This window comes from Neopelma chrysocephalum, unplaced genomic scaffold, assembly GCF_003984885.1.
Source record: "Neopelma chrysocephalum unplaced genomic scaffold, ASM398488v2 Primary Assembly neopelma1_71, whole genome shotgun sequence".
NCBI classification, from domain to species: domain Eukaryota; kingdom Metazoa; phylum Chordata; class Aves; order Passeriformes; family Pipridae; genus Neopelma; species Neopelma chrysocephalum.
The window spans coordinates 9,562,572-9,579,010 of record NW_020897731.1 but is presented as its reverse complement, the minus strand read 5'-3'; the positions used below and the strand labels follow the sequence as shown (position 1 = coordinate 9,579,010).

General features: G+C 37.0%; 1 protein-coding gene across 1 annotated transcript in view; it reads left to right on the top strand.

The window, feature by feature from the left end:
* The window catches only part of DHX15 (DEAH-box helicase 15), a 50,078-nt gene that overhangs the window by 13,730 nt on the left and 19,909 nt on the right, over window positions 1–16,439 (top strand). Inside the window, exons 6-9 of the mRNA XM_027686320.1 lie at window positions 9,286–9,453; window positions 13,319–13,405; window positions 14,955–15,104; window positions 15,263–15,371. Of these exons, the coding sequence (XP_027542121.1) occupies window positions 9,286–9,453; window positions 13,319–13,405; window positions 14,955–15,104; window positions 15,263–15,371 (514 nt within the window). The remainder of the gene's footprint in view (window positions 1–9,285; window positions 9,454–13,318; window positions 13,406–14,954; window positions 15,105–15,262; window positions 15,372–16,439) is intronic.

The window sequence follows — 16,439 nt, the reverse complement described above, 5'->3', positions numbered from 1 at the left end:
AACCTTTCATGAGGCACAAATACTTGTCCTTCTGATTTATAAATTATGTCCTTGCTACATCAGTTGCTGTGTGTTACTCTAAATAACCTATTGCAACAATTGCAGCAGGGCGTGGGATGACTAAGTTTTGATTTCGCAAATGGCTCCACACTGAACTGGGCTGGTACCTGCCTGTGCTACAGACCTACTCTGTTATTTTGTGTGAACAGGTTCTTTGATTTCCACTGAGTTAATCTGCAGGATATAATGTATTATAAACAAATGTTGAATAAAATCCTGCATATAGTACATGCTCATATATATAAAATTATGCATAAATGTATCAACCATGTTGTATTACTGAATCACTTAAAACTTGCATTGGTAAGATACCATCCTCTGCTCTGGAGTCTACAGTTCTTCAGTCCACATTTCAGTTGATGGTACTGTCCAGGGGCACTGGAGTTGGCTCTGCCTCAGGCTACTCTGAATTTAGGTGGTTAGCATGAAATTGAAGTCTGATTTAGCTTCTGTAGAGAAGCTTTGAAGTGTTTTAACCATTTTGATTAATGACATTTTGGGGCCTCTGCTGAGCCTCATAAAAGCCTGCAGATGTGTCACTGTTGAATCTGAAGTGATGGGACCTACTGTACTCTCAAGAACTGGGAGGTGTGCTTACCACTATATGCTTTGGGTTCAAGAGGCATAGTTGCTGGAAAGTTATTTATGCTAGACAGAAATGCTGTGTAGTTCTTTTGGATTCTTGAAAACAACATGAACAGGGTAAAAGATCTGTGTTGTCATGCCCAAAAAATTAAAAGAAGCTTAAATACATTTGGAAACTAAAGGAATCTTAATTGTATAGGCCTGTTACTGGATGAAGATAAAATTGTTGTTAATGGTGCAGAAATAAGTATTCAGTAAAAACTTCCTGAATCCTGAAAGGGGGAATAGTATGTGATTATGTTGCATGAATTGCTTTTCAGTCCATTAATAACAAAAGAGGATGTTTAAACCCCAAATTTATTAGGAATAAACATTTTGAAACAGGACTTGTCCTACAGTCCCTGTATGGAAGAAAGCTCATCTGTTCATCTTAAAACCAAACAAAAAAACCACCCTGGTCTATCAGGAAGATTCCAGAATATGGAAATAATGTTCATGCTTCATGCCAATATTCAAAAAAGGTATAACCTGGGTAGCTGTAAGCTAGGTTGTCTGATGTCAGTCACAGGCAAAATTGGACACTCTGACACGGATTTCTGTTCACAAGGGAAAAGCATAATTACATTTCAGTCAACATGTCTTTCTTAGACAATAGGTGTTGTCCAACTTGTTCTCAGTCATTGAGATTACAAATTTGGTAGTCTAGTTGTGTAGATACACATTTGTTAAGGTTGACTTCAGGTGTCTCAAGACTGGCTCACCTGCAGATCTGAGAGGCAACTGGTTTATTGTCTACTGGAGTTCTGCTAAAACACTATTAGATTTTATACTCCATTAAGATCAGTAATCTGGGAGTAGCTGTAACATCCTTACAGACAAAACTTGTGGAATGGGGGTGGCAGAAATAATGACACAGAAACTGTATAGATATGTCTTACATGTTTTGGTAACATAGCCACTTACAAATGCCAGTTGTGTTCTCTGTCAGTCTGGTGCCCTTTTCTTTATAAAGCCAAATGCATCATTACACATTTAGGAAGGAGAATCCAGGCTGCATCTGGAGACTTGAAATACAGATCAGCAGTGGTGTTTTTGATTGTAGATAACTATAGTGAAAAATGTTGCTGCAAAGTTCAGTGTTCTACAAAGGCTTAAAGTGATATTGATAAAATTGATGTTGGCATAGGAGAGAGTTGCAAAACATTTTTGATGTTTTGATAAAAAGTTTTGTAATTAAAGGAGTTTATTTTATTGGCACAATTTTTTTTATCACAGTAAGACTGGTTAAACTGTGGAACTGAAAGAAAACGGAGGCTTTCTTATGAGGAAATTGAAGTAAAAATTGACAACTTTTAGTCTCAGTGGTAGTGACTGGGTGAGATTAAGCCAGTCTGTGTACTAGGCTTAATGAGTTGTCGTAGAAAGTATTGAATTGGGTGGCGTAAACTGAAAGAAGAGTAATAATACTAATGTTGTTCAAGTGCTAATGGGAGGAAGGTTTTTTGCTCTTCGTTCATTTGAGATATGTCAGATATTTCAAAAGATCCTGAATATAGGCATTATACTGAGGCAAGTTCAGTGTTGACTTGACAGAGCAGTTGTAGTTATGGTCAAGTGTTGGCTTTTTCCATATATTACTTTTTTTGTCTGAGTGCATAACTTTACAAAGTTTTCTTTCTATAAATTTGTGTTCAGAGATCTCTCTGGAAGTGATGCAGCTGTTGGTGCCAGTTCTTTTTACTGCTGTGTCCTCATTTTAGCTTGTAGCAGTCTGCTTTTATTCCCAGAGGAAGAAAGGAAAATTAGGGAAGTTCCGTGCAGGTTTAAGGTCACAGAAGGCATTTCTGGAAGGTTCATGGCATCCAAGCCAGCTGTGTCTAGCTGTGCCCTGCCTGTGATAGAAGTCAAAAGAGAAGGGAGCGAGTTAAGGTGTCTGCCAGATATTTTTGGTTTGTGAAATAATTTTTGTCTATGCATTTGTTTCCCTTCCTACATACTCATTTTACACAAGGTAAAATTGCCTCACACGTTTTAGGCATTAGTGTCCTTCAGGGTTTTACAGTTACTTGACTCATTTATCCAAGGTAAAGCTAAATCTAACTCTGTGTAGTGTAGCAGCTGATGTGTTGTAGATAAGACTCATCTCCTGTTTAAAAGGGCTTATAGTATGTTTTAATTGGAGCAGTCTTGAAGTTTTGCTTATCCCATGAGATTCTTTAAGTGTACCAAATAGAGGGTCGGCTGAAAAAAGGGTTTCTGAAATAATTTTACCAAGGACCATGTTTAGAAAATCATTGAATTCTGTTTTGCATGCCAAGTACGTGAATTGTTGCATTAACTGTGCTTAAAATGACATCGCTAGTAACCATCTCTTTGTAGAAATGATTTTTGTAAAGATGAGAAGTTAAGATATAAAGATGAAGTGGAGCCTGCCCAGCAAGTTAACTGGCTGTTTGTGTGTACTGCTATGCCTGTGAGCCAGAATGAATGCCAGCACTTGAAGAGCTTTGGCTCGGGATAGCTCACAGTCCATCATTCAGTAACTGCTGTTTATTATCAATGTGATTTGAAGCCTCCTCTGTGGCACCACGGTTGAGTCTTGCACACAAACAAAACGGAAGGAAATTCAGGTTATTGGATTGTTACCTTTGCAAGAGTAATGTAACTCAGTAACTTAAGGCCACAGAGATGTTCAAAAGACTGGGAAATGCTGAGAGAACTGGGCTTTTTTGGCCTTGAGAGAAGGCGGCTTGGGGGAGACTTACCACCATGAGCCAGTATTTAAAGGATGGCTACAATGTAGATGGAGACTGTGTTTGTACAAAGAGTCACATGGAAAGTTGAGGGGTAATGGATAAAAGTTACTCCTAAGGAGCTTGTGATTAGACAAAAGAGGAAAATCTTTCACGATGACAATAATCAGGCATTGGAATAATCTCAAAGGGGAAGTGGTGGATTCCACAACATTGGTCACATGGGATTTGGCTGCATAGGGTTCTGAGCCATCTTGTCTAGACTGTGCTTTTGCCAAGTGTGGTGGTTTAACATCAGCTGGGAATTAACCTCCAAATAAGCCACTCCCCTTCCCTCCTAGCCCCTGTCTGGTGCAGGAGGGACAAAGGCGGAGACTGTGGGTTGAGATATACTGAAAGCAAACAGCAGTGAAATAAGAAACACAGTAAAAACAACAGTATTAATAACAAAAGCATGAAAAAGAGAAGCTGCTTTACACACAAAAGGTGTTCACCACCTTGACTCAGTAACACGTGGCTGTCAAGAGGAAAAGAAGATGGGGGGCCTTCCTGTGGTGGCTATTCCTGAGACAAAGACAACATGGTGGGCACTCTGCAGCTGGTGCTCCCCAAGGCTGAGACAACGTAACAGTGACAGACAAACCCCCAAAAAGCTGGATCATCCGTGTTGCACCCCCTGCTTTTCTGGACCACTGGGCTCGGGCTCGCCACTCCTCCATTCCTGGATGGCTCTACTGAGCTGGGCTCAGGCTCGCTGCTGCTTCATTCCTGAACTACTCAGCTCATCTGGGCTGTGCTCAGGCTCGCTGCCGCTGCATTCCCAGACTGCACTACTCGCCTCACTGCTGCTTTTTGGAGCCACATCCTTGCTATGTTTGCCACTTTTCTTGGAACTGTGTCCCAGTTGCATTGACTTCCTGGAGCTGCATTCTCCAAGTAACAGGAAGGAATGGGTGATGGAGGGACAGAGTCTGAAGTGCTGGTCGGTGAGAGCTGGCAGCGTTGCCGCAACTCGCAGCTTCCCCAAGGAAGAGAGGGAACAAAATGGTGCACTTTGGGGTGTATTGCCTTTTTCTTTCCCCTGAAACCATGCCCCCCTTCCCCCTTTCCCGCTATGACACGGGTGGTATGGAATAGCAACCCAGGCATGCCCCCATGGCTCTAAGCTCCACCTTCTGTGGGCAAACCTAGGACACCCAGGAGAGGTTGGATCAGATCATCTTTGAGGTCCCTTCCAACCTTGTGTTCTGTGAACTACATTGCTGCTTGTCTTTCTGGTTTCTTTTTATGTTTGTGTTTAGGGTTTTATTACTACCATTCAATGGAACTTGTAGTGGAACTAATAAGAATCATGTATTTTTTTTCAGTGCAAACTTGTCTCTTATAGATGTGGTGAATTAATAATATATGCAACTGCTCCTCTATTTTTTTTCTGTTATTCTTGCTAATGGTCAAGTATATTGCTATCCCTATCCAGAGGATGTTATAATGGAATATAAGCAGCAATCCTGGCATTCTAAGAGTTCAGGACTCCATTTGTCAACAGGTTTCAAACTCAAGAATTTCCTTCTGGTCTGGTGGACCATTGCATTTTTAGCTGCACAGAAGCACAGCTTTAGTGAGAGGAATAAAAATTAGTGCATCCAAGGGTTGAGTTTGTTGGGGTTTTTTGGGTTTGTTTTTTTTGGTTTGGTTTGGGGTTTTTTTTGTTTTTTTTTGACACTAGCCATCAGCTTACCTTTTCTTTGAAAAGTAGGTTAAGATGGAGTAAAATTCCTGTCAGATTCAGGAGGCATAAGTAACCTATTTACTGTTATGTCAAAATATAGATGGCTGCAGTTCTGTTTGTAATAAAGTGGAAGAAAACTGTGCACCCTGTTCTTTGTTTTCTAAACAAGACAGTGCTAAGCACTGATTCCTATCCAGACCTCGGCCTTGCTGAGATCAGGAAAGTTCCATGCACAAATGGAAGTTCACGTTAAAATCCTGAAGCTTTTTGGTGTCTTGGAATTACTTTCTGATATTTGAGCTCCCGAATGGAATCCACCTAATTTGATGGGTTTTCTAAATATTGCCTATTGCCCACCAGTTGTTTGGAAACAAAGCAGCCTGCTCAGGATTTTTTTTCTAGAACCAGTCTTCTTAATGACATGATTTTTTTGGAAGGAACACTGTGTGAATTAGCTTAAATTTGATTTAATAATAGTCACCTTAATAAAATTATTTTCCTGGTTCCAGCTTTTTTCCCTTTTGCAACCTGTTTCAGTTTAGCTGTAGGCACAAAATACAAATTGTTGACTCTCATTTGGATGTTGAGATCACTTTGTTTTTCCTGGTTGAAAAATATTCAACACCCCATTACCTTCTTGATCACTAGTATAAAAAGAAATATTTTCTCTTTGCTGATTATTTTCTGTCTTTGGAGCTTTTCCAAGGAAAATCACTTAGGCTGTTGATGGTGTGGAAGAATGTTGAGAACTCCATGTTAGTATTCAGAATGTGCTGTTGTGGAGTTCATAACTGCTGCTTAATTCTAGTTTCCATAGTGCTTCAGCTAAATTGTAGTTATTGTCTTTGTAGTGTACATTTATTTTGATTGGATCAACAAGAAGTTTTTGGAAGTTTTAAAGTACTTAAGACTACCGGAACAATTCTGATGATTAGGTGTTGTGAAGTATAGATGTGTGTGTTGTGGCACTTCCAGTTTGAGATAAATGAGCATTTTAGCTAGCAGTGTAACCTTTCCCCTTTTTGTGGTCTGTTTGTTGTTTGCCTTTTGATAGTCAGCTCTTTAGAATGAGTGCATCGATGGACATTTTCATTGACTACAATTTTACTGAGATTAGTCCTAAGAAATCTTTTTTGTGAGGAACTAGGATCAAGTTCAATTGAGTAACTTTGGTATTACCTAAGCCTCTCACTTTGTGCATTTTAGGCCTGTTTTCTTTGATTAACTGTGAAGCAGGTCTTTGTGCTGATGCACTGGGCAGTCATGGGTCTAAATGTGGGTTCTTTGATCCTGTGTCTGTTCCTGCTTCCCATACCCTGGTACCCACTATCTCAGGTAGTCAGTGGGATAGTCAGGGCTTTGAGGAGCTTTTCAGGCATAATCTAAATGCAAGGCATGTTCACTCTACCTTCCTGTTCCTCCACCCGAGAAGAAAAAATTCCTCTTCTGTGCATGTTGATGGAATAATCCCTCTTCAAGGAAGGGGTTTTGTAATGGATTTGTTCGGAGTAGATAGTGTGCAAGTATTTAAAGGTATGTGGTGGGGTTTTGAGGGTTTCTTTGTTTGATTTTTTTTTTGTTCCTTTTTTTTAAGAAAAAAAAAGCTTTTCATACTTGAGTTAGTTGGGACCATTGAATTAGACTTGCTGAATCTTCAGAGGATTAAAGTTAGAATTGTGCCTTCAACTGTATGTCTCATATCTCTGGATTTAAATGTTTTTACATGATCCTAACAAATCTTTAACACCTGAAAGAATCCTTAACACTTTCAGACTATTCTTACCACACATATTCCTTCTAGATTGTGTACTCTGGGATACCAGTTTTGGTCATCATCTGGGTGGTTCTGGTTACAGTCAGATTCATAGAATATCCTGAATTGGAAGGGACCCACTAGGGTCATCAAAGTCCAACTCCTGGCCCTGCACAGGACAGCCCCAGGGATCACACCCTGTGCCCGAGAACCTTGTCCAAGTGCTTCTTGAACTGGCAAGTTTGTTCCTGTGACCACTTCCAAGTAAATATACTGATAGTATATATACTGAAGTAGATACACTGGTTTATGTCAGTGGTAAATAAAAGGAAACTACTCTTCCTTTTTAAAATTAAGACTACTGCTATTAAAGAATTCTCTTTTACTGTCTTTAGATGAGTGGCAGTGGCTCTTGGTGACTTGCATCCTTCTTGCAAATCTATAGAGAGTAATGGCTGTATTTGCACTTGTCATCTCTATGTTGAAGTATTTTAATGAATCCTGATTTGGGGATACTTTGAAACTACACTGGGAAACTCTAGGGAGAAACAGTACTTTTATCTCTTCTGAAAGATGATCAGTGGCTCTGAACACACGTGTTCCGTAGAGTGTAGTGCTTTCATTTATCACTGCTTGCGTGTATTTTACTATCTTAAGAATAAACCTGTCCTGGAGTCTCTAGTCATTACTGTTGAAGATTAAGCATCCTGTCCAGCATCACAACTTCCACAATTACACAGTATAATCTGCTCAAATTCCGCAAGTATGTAGTGACCCTCAGACCAGGAACTAAGGTCTGTGCTCTATTTTTGTTTGTGTTAAATATTTAACTCCCTTTTCACTGGAAGGCTATTACTGAACTTAAAAAGGGAATTTATCAGGAGAACACTGGGTACTGACACCTGTATGAAGAAATTCATTCTCTGTTAGTAAACCAGTAATGGGCATTGCAGCTCAGTTTCTGGTATACCCCTTGCCTTTTATGAAGATGTGTTGGATTTGTTGGCAAAGTGCACCTTTTAAATGAGGTTTTTGGTAAATATCTGCAATTCATTCAAATTGGCAAGGCAATGCCAGATCATTAGGGTTATTCTTAAAAGGGCTCTTGGATACTAGAGAGGAAGAGCCTGCATTTTGCCATGCTTACATTAATTATATAGACTGACCAATACAGAACTAGTATTGTCTGTGCTTTAAAACTTACTCAATGCAGTCGTGCTGAAAGCTTAAATGTCTCTTTAAGAAGAAGTGAAAGACCCAGATTTGGTGCAGATCTGTCTGAATTTATGGTTTTTAAAAGGGAGACTGCTTTTGTTTTTCAAATTACAGTTTAAAGCAGTAATTTTACAGAGCCTTTAGGTTACCATTTCCATGTATTTGCTTTAGGGTCTTAAACATCACCTTATGATAAGGGAGGTCTCCCCTCTTTTCTCAGAGTATGTTGTAGCTGTTTCTTCGCTTTTGCCTACTATTGCTTCTTGTCATGATAACTTTATTCTCCCATCAGTAGTTCAGCTGGAAGATCAATAGTTGGTCACTGTGTCTCTTAGTTATACTAGTGGGGGCTCTGTTGTGATTTTTAAGTTGAAGCTATTGAATGGTGTTATTCATTAACCTGAATTTCTGTGCACTTCAATTTTCATTAAATCTTGCCATAATTATGGGTCATGTAGCTGGCTTAAATATAGTTGTTTTAAAACTAAATGGAGTTGTAAATGATTGGGCTGTGGGGAACTGTTTTGGATGGTAAGCAGAAAATAGGCTAGAAAATACTAAGGTTAAGAAAGGCATGAAAAGTCTTTAATCTTCAGAGTATTTCACTGTCTTTTCTTAAGCTTAGATGGGATTTCAGTTAATTTTAAAATAAAATCTGAAGTGCAGAATTAAGAGGTTTGGTTTTGAGCATCCATGTTTATACTGTAAAGGTGTTTGTTCTCATTAGGTACAATGAAGCAAATCTTGCACATAATTGCATTAGCGATACGTGACATTAAAGCTTAATTGGCTTATTTAAAATATCTTGCACATCAATTTTTTTCAGATTGTGAAAATTGAAAAGGTCATGAGTGCAGTTTGATATTCCAGGGTGAGAGATTTCAATTTTAGTACAATTTGTAGAAATTTAATTAGGAAACATGACTAAAAGAAAAAGGATGTTGAATACAAATTAGGCTGTTCATTAGAGTATAGAGGCTGAAACATCTTGAAGTATTGTGGAAATTTGATTGCACATGTAGTGAGCACCTTGAATGATTTTTTTTTTAAGTTATTTTTATTTTTTAAATAGAAGTTATTGTAATTGTTCTTCACGGTGTAGACTTAATCTAATTGTCATAGGCACTCTAAAATAAAACGCACTTCCTTTTTCAGGGACTTCTCTTTTAAACAATATTTTTGTTTTGTAGGAGATTGATGAAGCCTGCAAGAGGATAAAACGAGAAATTGATGATTTAGGTCCTGAAGTTGGTGACATCAAAATCATTCCATTGTATTCCACCCTTCCTCCACAGCAACAGCAAAGGATATTTGAACCTCCTCCACCAAAAAAACAGAATGGAGCAATAGGAAGAAAGGTAAATACTATGCTGTTCTGTAAGTATCTGCTCACAGTTGTGTGGGCAATGAAATAAGAGTTTCAACTGCTTTAGATATAGTTGAACAGCAACAAGTAGAAGTTTTTATCACATTAGAATTTTTAGATAACTTGGAATTTGTTTCTCAGTGTAAATCAAAGTTCTGTCTTCCATCTATATAAGGCCAGGATGTTGTAGTAACAGTTTGATTTGACTGCAGGGAAGTAGCATTCATATAATGTTCTTATGAGAAATGTGATTTATGTGGAGGGATGGGATTTTTTCCATAGGTAATTATTTTGAGACGTGCTCTTTTTTTTTAAATAAAATGGAACTTCTCTTCAGGGGAGGTTTTCTCTGTTACTTAAAGTTTTTGAGAAAGATGCAAGTTAAAACAAGTATGTTAAAGTTAGAGGTTTGTGTTTTCTGTAGTAGTAAATGAGGAATTGAGGTTCTTTCATTGGACAAGATGGATTGAGAAACTGAAGAACTTAAAAGGGCACAGTGAATGTTCTTCATAAAATTAATATGTCAGTGCTCACATAATGCACATTAGAAGCTATGTGGTTATTTCGCTAAAACTGAACACTGGGAAGGAGTTGTACTGGAGCTTCCTGAAATTAAACAAATGCTCTATGAAACCAGCAATCACAAAGCTAAGATTTTGAAGGTGTAAGCTGAATCATACCAGCTGCTCTAGGCAGGGCTTCTTCCTTGATTGTTTGCTTTTTTTGTGCAATAGAATGCATGTAGAATACTACTGACAACTTTCTAGTGTTCTGGAAGAGTAAATCACTTAATAAATTTAGTGAAATTATCTTTGTTTTCTTGTTGAAGTTGACTGCAGGAAGCATTCGGTCTGAAATCATGAAACTAATGCTGCACCAAGATTGTATTAGTAAATGACTGAAATGAATGAAATTGCTCTTAAGTAATGAACAAGTGGTGGCTGTGTATTTCATTAAATTTTCATTCATATTTAAAATTGTGCCCTTCAAGATAGACAGGTTTTGGTTTTCTGCATAAGAGGATAACAAGTGCAGAGTGTAGCTTTCGTTATGTTGAACTGACAGAGCCAGTACCAGTCTCTGAGAGGAAGACACTCTTGGTGTAGCAGCTATTTCACTACAAGAAAAATTGTTACACCCAAAGGGTGCCAACTCTAGACACAATAAGTAGGCAGCAGACTCAGACTTAGGAAGTTACTTTTCCTCTTTGCCTGCTTTGGCTGAAATGTTCTGGCTTCCATGTTTTAGTTTTTAATCTTCATAACAAATCTAGCTATCAGTGAAAGTGTATCTGTGTTGTAAATTTGTTTAAATGTTGGTTTAGTTTCAGTTGGTCTTGGTGATCAAGATGTGTAAAGAAAAACCATGTGTTGTTGTGCCTCCATATCTTAAAATCAGTCTCCTGTGGGAGTCAAACTTAGGTTTTAGAACTGCTGAAGAGAGAGGTAGCAGGTGGTGTGAATCGTTTCAAAGGCTCTGATGGTCATAAAAATGTAAGAGAAGTGCTTGCAGTGTCTCCTGAGCTTTAACTTTGTGAAAGGAAAGATACTGGAAGTTTTGTGGCATCTTCCAGTAGCCGTGATGGTAACAGCTAGTAGTGACACAGCTTGATAACTTTACACTTTTTTTTGTTCCTCTTTGGGCTAGGAAAAAGCAGCTATTATTGCGAGAAAGCTTAAGATTAGAGATAAAAAACCACAGTTAATCAGAGTATTTAATTGATACTGTGGAGGAATATGAAGATGACTTAACAAAGAACATTTCTATTCTTATCCCATGTTAAAGGCTCCCTGTCTTATCCCTTCTTTTCAAACTGTTCTAGTTTGTTTCAGCAGTCTTAAGCATTGCTGGTTAATACATATGCAATATAGAAGTATTTTTAGATGTAGATGCTATATCTCTTTTAATATTGAAAATAAGGTATTTAAATTTGTCTCAGTAACTGCAAAACTGCAGCTAAAGCTATTTAGGTACAATTTATTATTTTATGTAGTTTAGCGCTAATTTCAGTTATTTGATTTCCAGGTAACTTTGTACTTTGATTTAGGCTTGAAAGTTGTGATGTAATTTCATCATCTTTTTTTTTCTTTTTTTGAATTCCTTGTGTTTTTACATTAATGAATTTTAGTTTTTTTAAGTACTGTGACATTTACAAATAATATCTGTACATACAACAAAATCCACTGTGTAAATAACTTTTTTCATTCTACCTTTGGAAAGTTCTATATGATTCAAGTTTAAATTAAGTAAATTCAGGTACAAGTCAAATTGCTGTACCTTTTTGGACTAAACATACTGACAGTGTTGAGTTCTTGGTATTGAAGTGCCCTAATAGAAGTCGGTGATTAAAAGCAGGACCAAAATCTTGTTGCTTCTCTGTAATTGGTGTTTGAAGATTTTGGGTGTGGATAGTTGTGTACGTTAGCAGATACAGAAAAACTTGGAACCTTTTTGATGAGGTACATTCTGTAACAGCAAGCCGAATGTGGATTGACTGGCCTTTTAACATGGAAGTGTCAGTTTAATTTGCATATTTTTGTCTTGCAAATTTTTTATGAAAATGTATTGCAGTTTTGCACTGAATTGCATTTATGTTTGCGGCCTTTATTTCTATATCTATTTCTATAATATGTGCAGGTTACATGAGAATTAAATGTGTACAGGATTTTTTTTTTGTTTGTTTGAGGAATTCTAAGTAGTGCATTGTTTCAGAGTGAAACACCATAATTCCAAATTGACAGTGTTTTTTCCACCAAAGTATTGCTTTCAATATATTGTAGTATTTGGGCAAGCTTAGACCTTAAGTCTACTTAAGAAGAGACAAGCTGAGTGTAATAAGTAGCTGACTGGCAAAATGATCAGCCAGCAGGAAGGAAAATCAGCAGGATTATCAATCTAGTCCAGCCACTGGCTTCATTGTAATACTGAACAAAGTGTTAGGGGCCTCTCCACTTCTAATTGCTCAACTGAAAACAGTGATGACAAAATGCTCTGAAATTAAGACATGAGAGGTAAGTAGTTTTGATGAAGTGCTGAACAAGTTTTGGGTCTTTTCTGAGATAGCTGATTAAACGTGCTAATAATGAGATTCAGTGTGGCTACTGTTGGGATGAGAGCTAATGGTATCTATAGACTGTTACACTGCATCTCTGGACACAAAATTTAAATGGTGGCAAATGAAGCCTCAAAACTCTGGTATCGCCTTTAATTTTTACATGAGATGTAGCCTTCGGAAAGTTTATAGAAATTTAAGAATGTAACATTAAAGATCTGTAACGGTGTTTGAACATCTGGAGACAGAAAAAGACAAAGTTAATATTAATACACATTGTTCAGGATTTTAGCTGGAATGTATTGATAACCACTTTATTGCAAATCAAATAAAAGAAAATACTGTGCTGGTACTGTATATAATCTCTGATTTAATATTATTTAACCAGTTTGTACTGTTCAGGCTTTCAAAAAAAGGTAAAAAGCTACAATTAACAGATGATGTTAAAGGGATCCAGTGTAATTTGTCATTTTGTACCAGACAAGTGAGAAAAAATTTGGATAGTGGTTTCATAAGTAAAATTTTTGCTCTTTGGTTTCTTTTTCTCAAAATTAATATTTGTTATGTTGTTAATAGACTCACAGGGGAGCAAAAACAGTGGACAAAATTTGCTCTTTTCACTAGAAGTTCATTTGGTTGATTTCAGATCATCTTGTGAAAGTGTTAAAGTGCAGCTCTGGTCATTACTGATGCAGTGAAGGAAAGTTTGCTGAAAATCCTTTGTGCAGAGACAAAATCAGAGTTCTTTAGCGTCACAATGCAGTAGTTTCATTTAATTGTTTGGTGTTTTGGGTTTTCTTGACAGGTGGTTGTGTCCACTAACATTGCTGAGACATCATTAACAATAGATGGTGTTGTGTTTGTGATTGATCCTGGCTTTGCAAAACAGAAGGTAAATACTATTCTATCTTCTCTTTCTTTATAGTAGGAAAGATGCTGGAATCTGGTTTGCTCAGGTAACTGTTCCCTTTGCAGACACCAGGTCTTTTTTCCACTTGAAATCTTAAACTTGATTGTTGAGTTTTTGTTTTATTTTTAACTTGCAGGTTTGCATTTAGTCTGCAAATTTTAGATAGAAGAATTTTATTTTAAAAAATAAAAAGAAACGTGGGAACTTAGAATTGGACCTGGAATGTGGAATTTCTAGATACTTTAGAATAGTTGGTTTTGTACTTTGTCTCTATGCTTGAGAATGCTCAAGTAAAACCAAGAAATTGTATGAAAGTAAATTAAAACTGGTGCTAGAAGCCTCCTCTTCTTTTAAGTTACTTCAATAGAAAACTCCAGCACTAAAATAAGAAGAAAGAAATTATACATACTGTTTTATATCAGTATTTATCATGTCCTGTTGCAGTCCTGAAGATTGTAATCAAGCTTGTATTGTGGTTCTTGGAACATCATAGGATGTTCAGAGGAACAGAAGTAGTTTGCCTATAGTCAACCCAATAACTAAAGAAAGAATAAAACGCATATCGTAATCGTAATTTAGTTTTTTCACTAACTGTAACTTTCTTTACACTTTGGTTTCTTAGACTTTTTGTTTAACACTGATACACACTGTCAGCCTTTTAAACTTTGGCAAAATGTGGCAGACATACAGCAGAATGTGAGTACAATAAGCCAGTGCATCTTCATGCACAAGTTTCCATCACCATTTAGGCTGAGTTTTTTTCACAGGTAGTTCTTATACCAGAAGAATACCTTCTGTGGAAAGAACTAAAGTTTTTGTACATAGTTTATGCTTACACCAGAAAGGTGTTAAAACAGGGACCAAGAACATCTTCAACTGAAACTACTATCTGATACTGCCTTTTTTTACAGTATATTCCTTTCCATGAGCCCTATTGAGTTGGCAGGGCTGCTGTTTTATCTATGACTGCAGTGGAAATTTTACAGTAAATACCAGCACGTATTTTTTACTGTGGCAATCTGCATGTACCCTTGAAATAGAGTTTTGTTTTGTCATCAGCCTCATTTTTACAGTTCCGTTCAACCTTAATGTTAGATTTTTCTGATCTCTAGAACATGATTATTCAACCTCATAATTACATCAAGACAACTTTTTTTATGGAATTTTTAGAGCATCATGATTGTTTAGCACTCTTTAGAACAAATTGGACGTGTTCCTTTTGCCATGAAAATCTTAATCTAAAAATACACGCACTTAAGGAGAACAAGGAGCCTGGCAGGAGTTGCTGTTAGCAGATGAATAAAAAATGCTGTTCTCTAGACAGTTGTATTTGAAGCTCTCTGACACCGATCCAGAGCATTTTGTAGCAAGTTTTTTTTCTGCTTTCAAATATATACAACTTGTGATTTCCTACTCAGAAGCTGTGCTTGACAGTACATTTAAAGCAGTCTTTTTTTTTTCAGATAGTTGACTTATCCATGAACCGTTTATTCTTTTCCTTCTTTTCTGCTCTGCTTCCACTTTCAAATAGGTGTACAACCCTCGTATCAGAGTGGAGTCTCTGTTGGTGACTGCGATCAGTAAAGCTTCTGCTCAGCAGCGAGCTGGCCGTGCTGGCCGTACTCGACCAGGCAAGTGCTTCAGGCTCTACACAGAGAAGGCTTACAAAACTGAAATGCAGGTAAGGTTACTTCTTTTAGATTACGTTTATGAGCACACCTGATTCAGGTAGTTGAGTACCATGCTGTTAAACAAAATCAGAATTTGAATGCTTCTGGACTATACAGGGTTTGGAAGAACAAGTGTTTTGAATTGTCTTTTTTTTCCCCTCCCCCCCAGGACAACACATACCCTGAAATTTTGAGGTCTAACTTAGGATCTGTAGTATTACAGCTCAAGAAGCTTGGTATAGATGATTTGGTGCACTTTGATTTTATGGATCCTCCAGGTATCTATTTCCATCTTTCCAATCTTTATTTTTGTGACTATTTTATATAATGACAACATGGAATAAATTCTTTACCTTTTCTTTTTCTGGTTTTTTTTTTTTTTTTTTTTTAATTGTAGTCTGTAAGGAATGTCTTTTGTTTATCGTGAAATTTAGTGTTCTATGTCATATTAAAACAAGCTTTTTGTATTTCTGTCTGTGTAAAAGCTTTTAATGGAACCAAGGAATCTGCTGAATGCCCCTTGCCTGCAGAGAATAAGAGAAAATTATGGGCATTAGAAAGTCTATTATTTGAAATTCTTTTACTTATCACCTTGATTACACATTCTAATTGTGTAAAATTGGCTAGTGTTGTTAAAGCCGAATACATGGTTTTGGCTCAAACTATTAAGTTAATGTGAATCTTCTTTCTAAGTGTTAAATGTTCATATATGCTTCCAAAATGACTGGTTTATATTGCTAATTAAAAATGTAGATGACCCATATATAAATATGTTAGCTAGTTGGTTTTTTCCCCCTCAAATAAAAATAAAGCATAATCTGTAAGCTTTTAAATAGTTCTATTTTTCTAGAATTCTAGAAGTTCTATAAATTCTATAATTGAATACTTGAATTTCCTTCTCTTTTATTTTGTGGGTTAATACAGACTCTGTATGAGAGATGCAGGATTAAGAGAACATTCTTGCTGGCTTCGTGAAAGACTGCAGATACCTAAAGTTGACATGGCTGAGAGTTTAGGGCTGTATTGATCTGTTTGGTATGGAACAAGGGAAAAGGTATCTGCAGGGAGAGGAAGTGATATTACTATGATACTGAGTATATCACAATGCCACTGCTGTCTGAATTTTGAAAAGCAGTAATCTCCAAATATTTAAACCTTGTGATTAAAGCTTTTGTAAATGAATTTTGTTTCCTCCCCTGCACCTGTATTCATTCACACCTGGGTGTGTATTACTGAATTTGGTAGCAGTTTTGTGTTTGGATGCTAGTGAATGGAGAACAAAAAAAAAAAAAGATAGCTTATAATAGTCTGTGCTTCCTCATTTTGTGCTGATTCAGAGCAGTTTA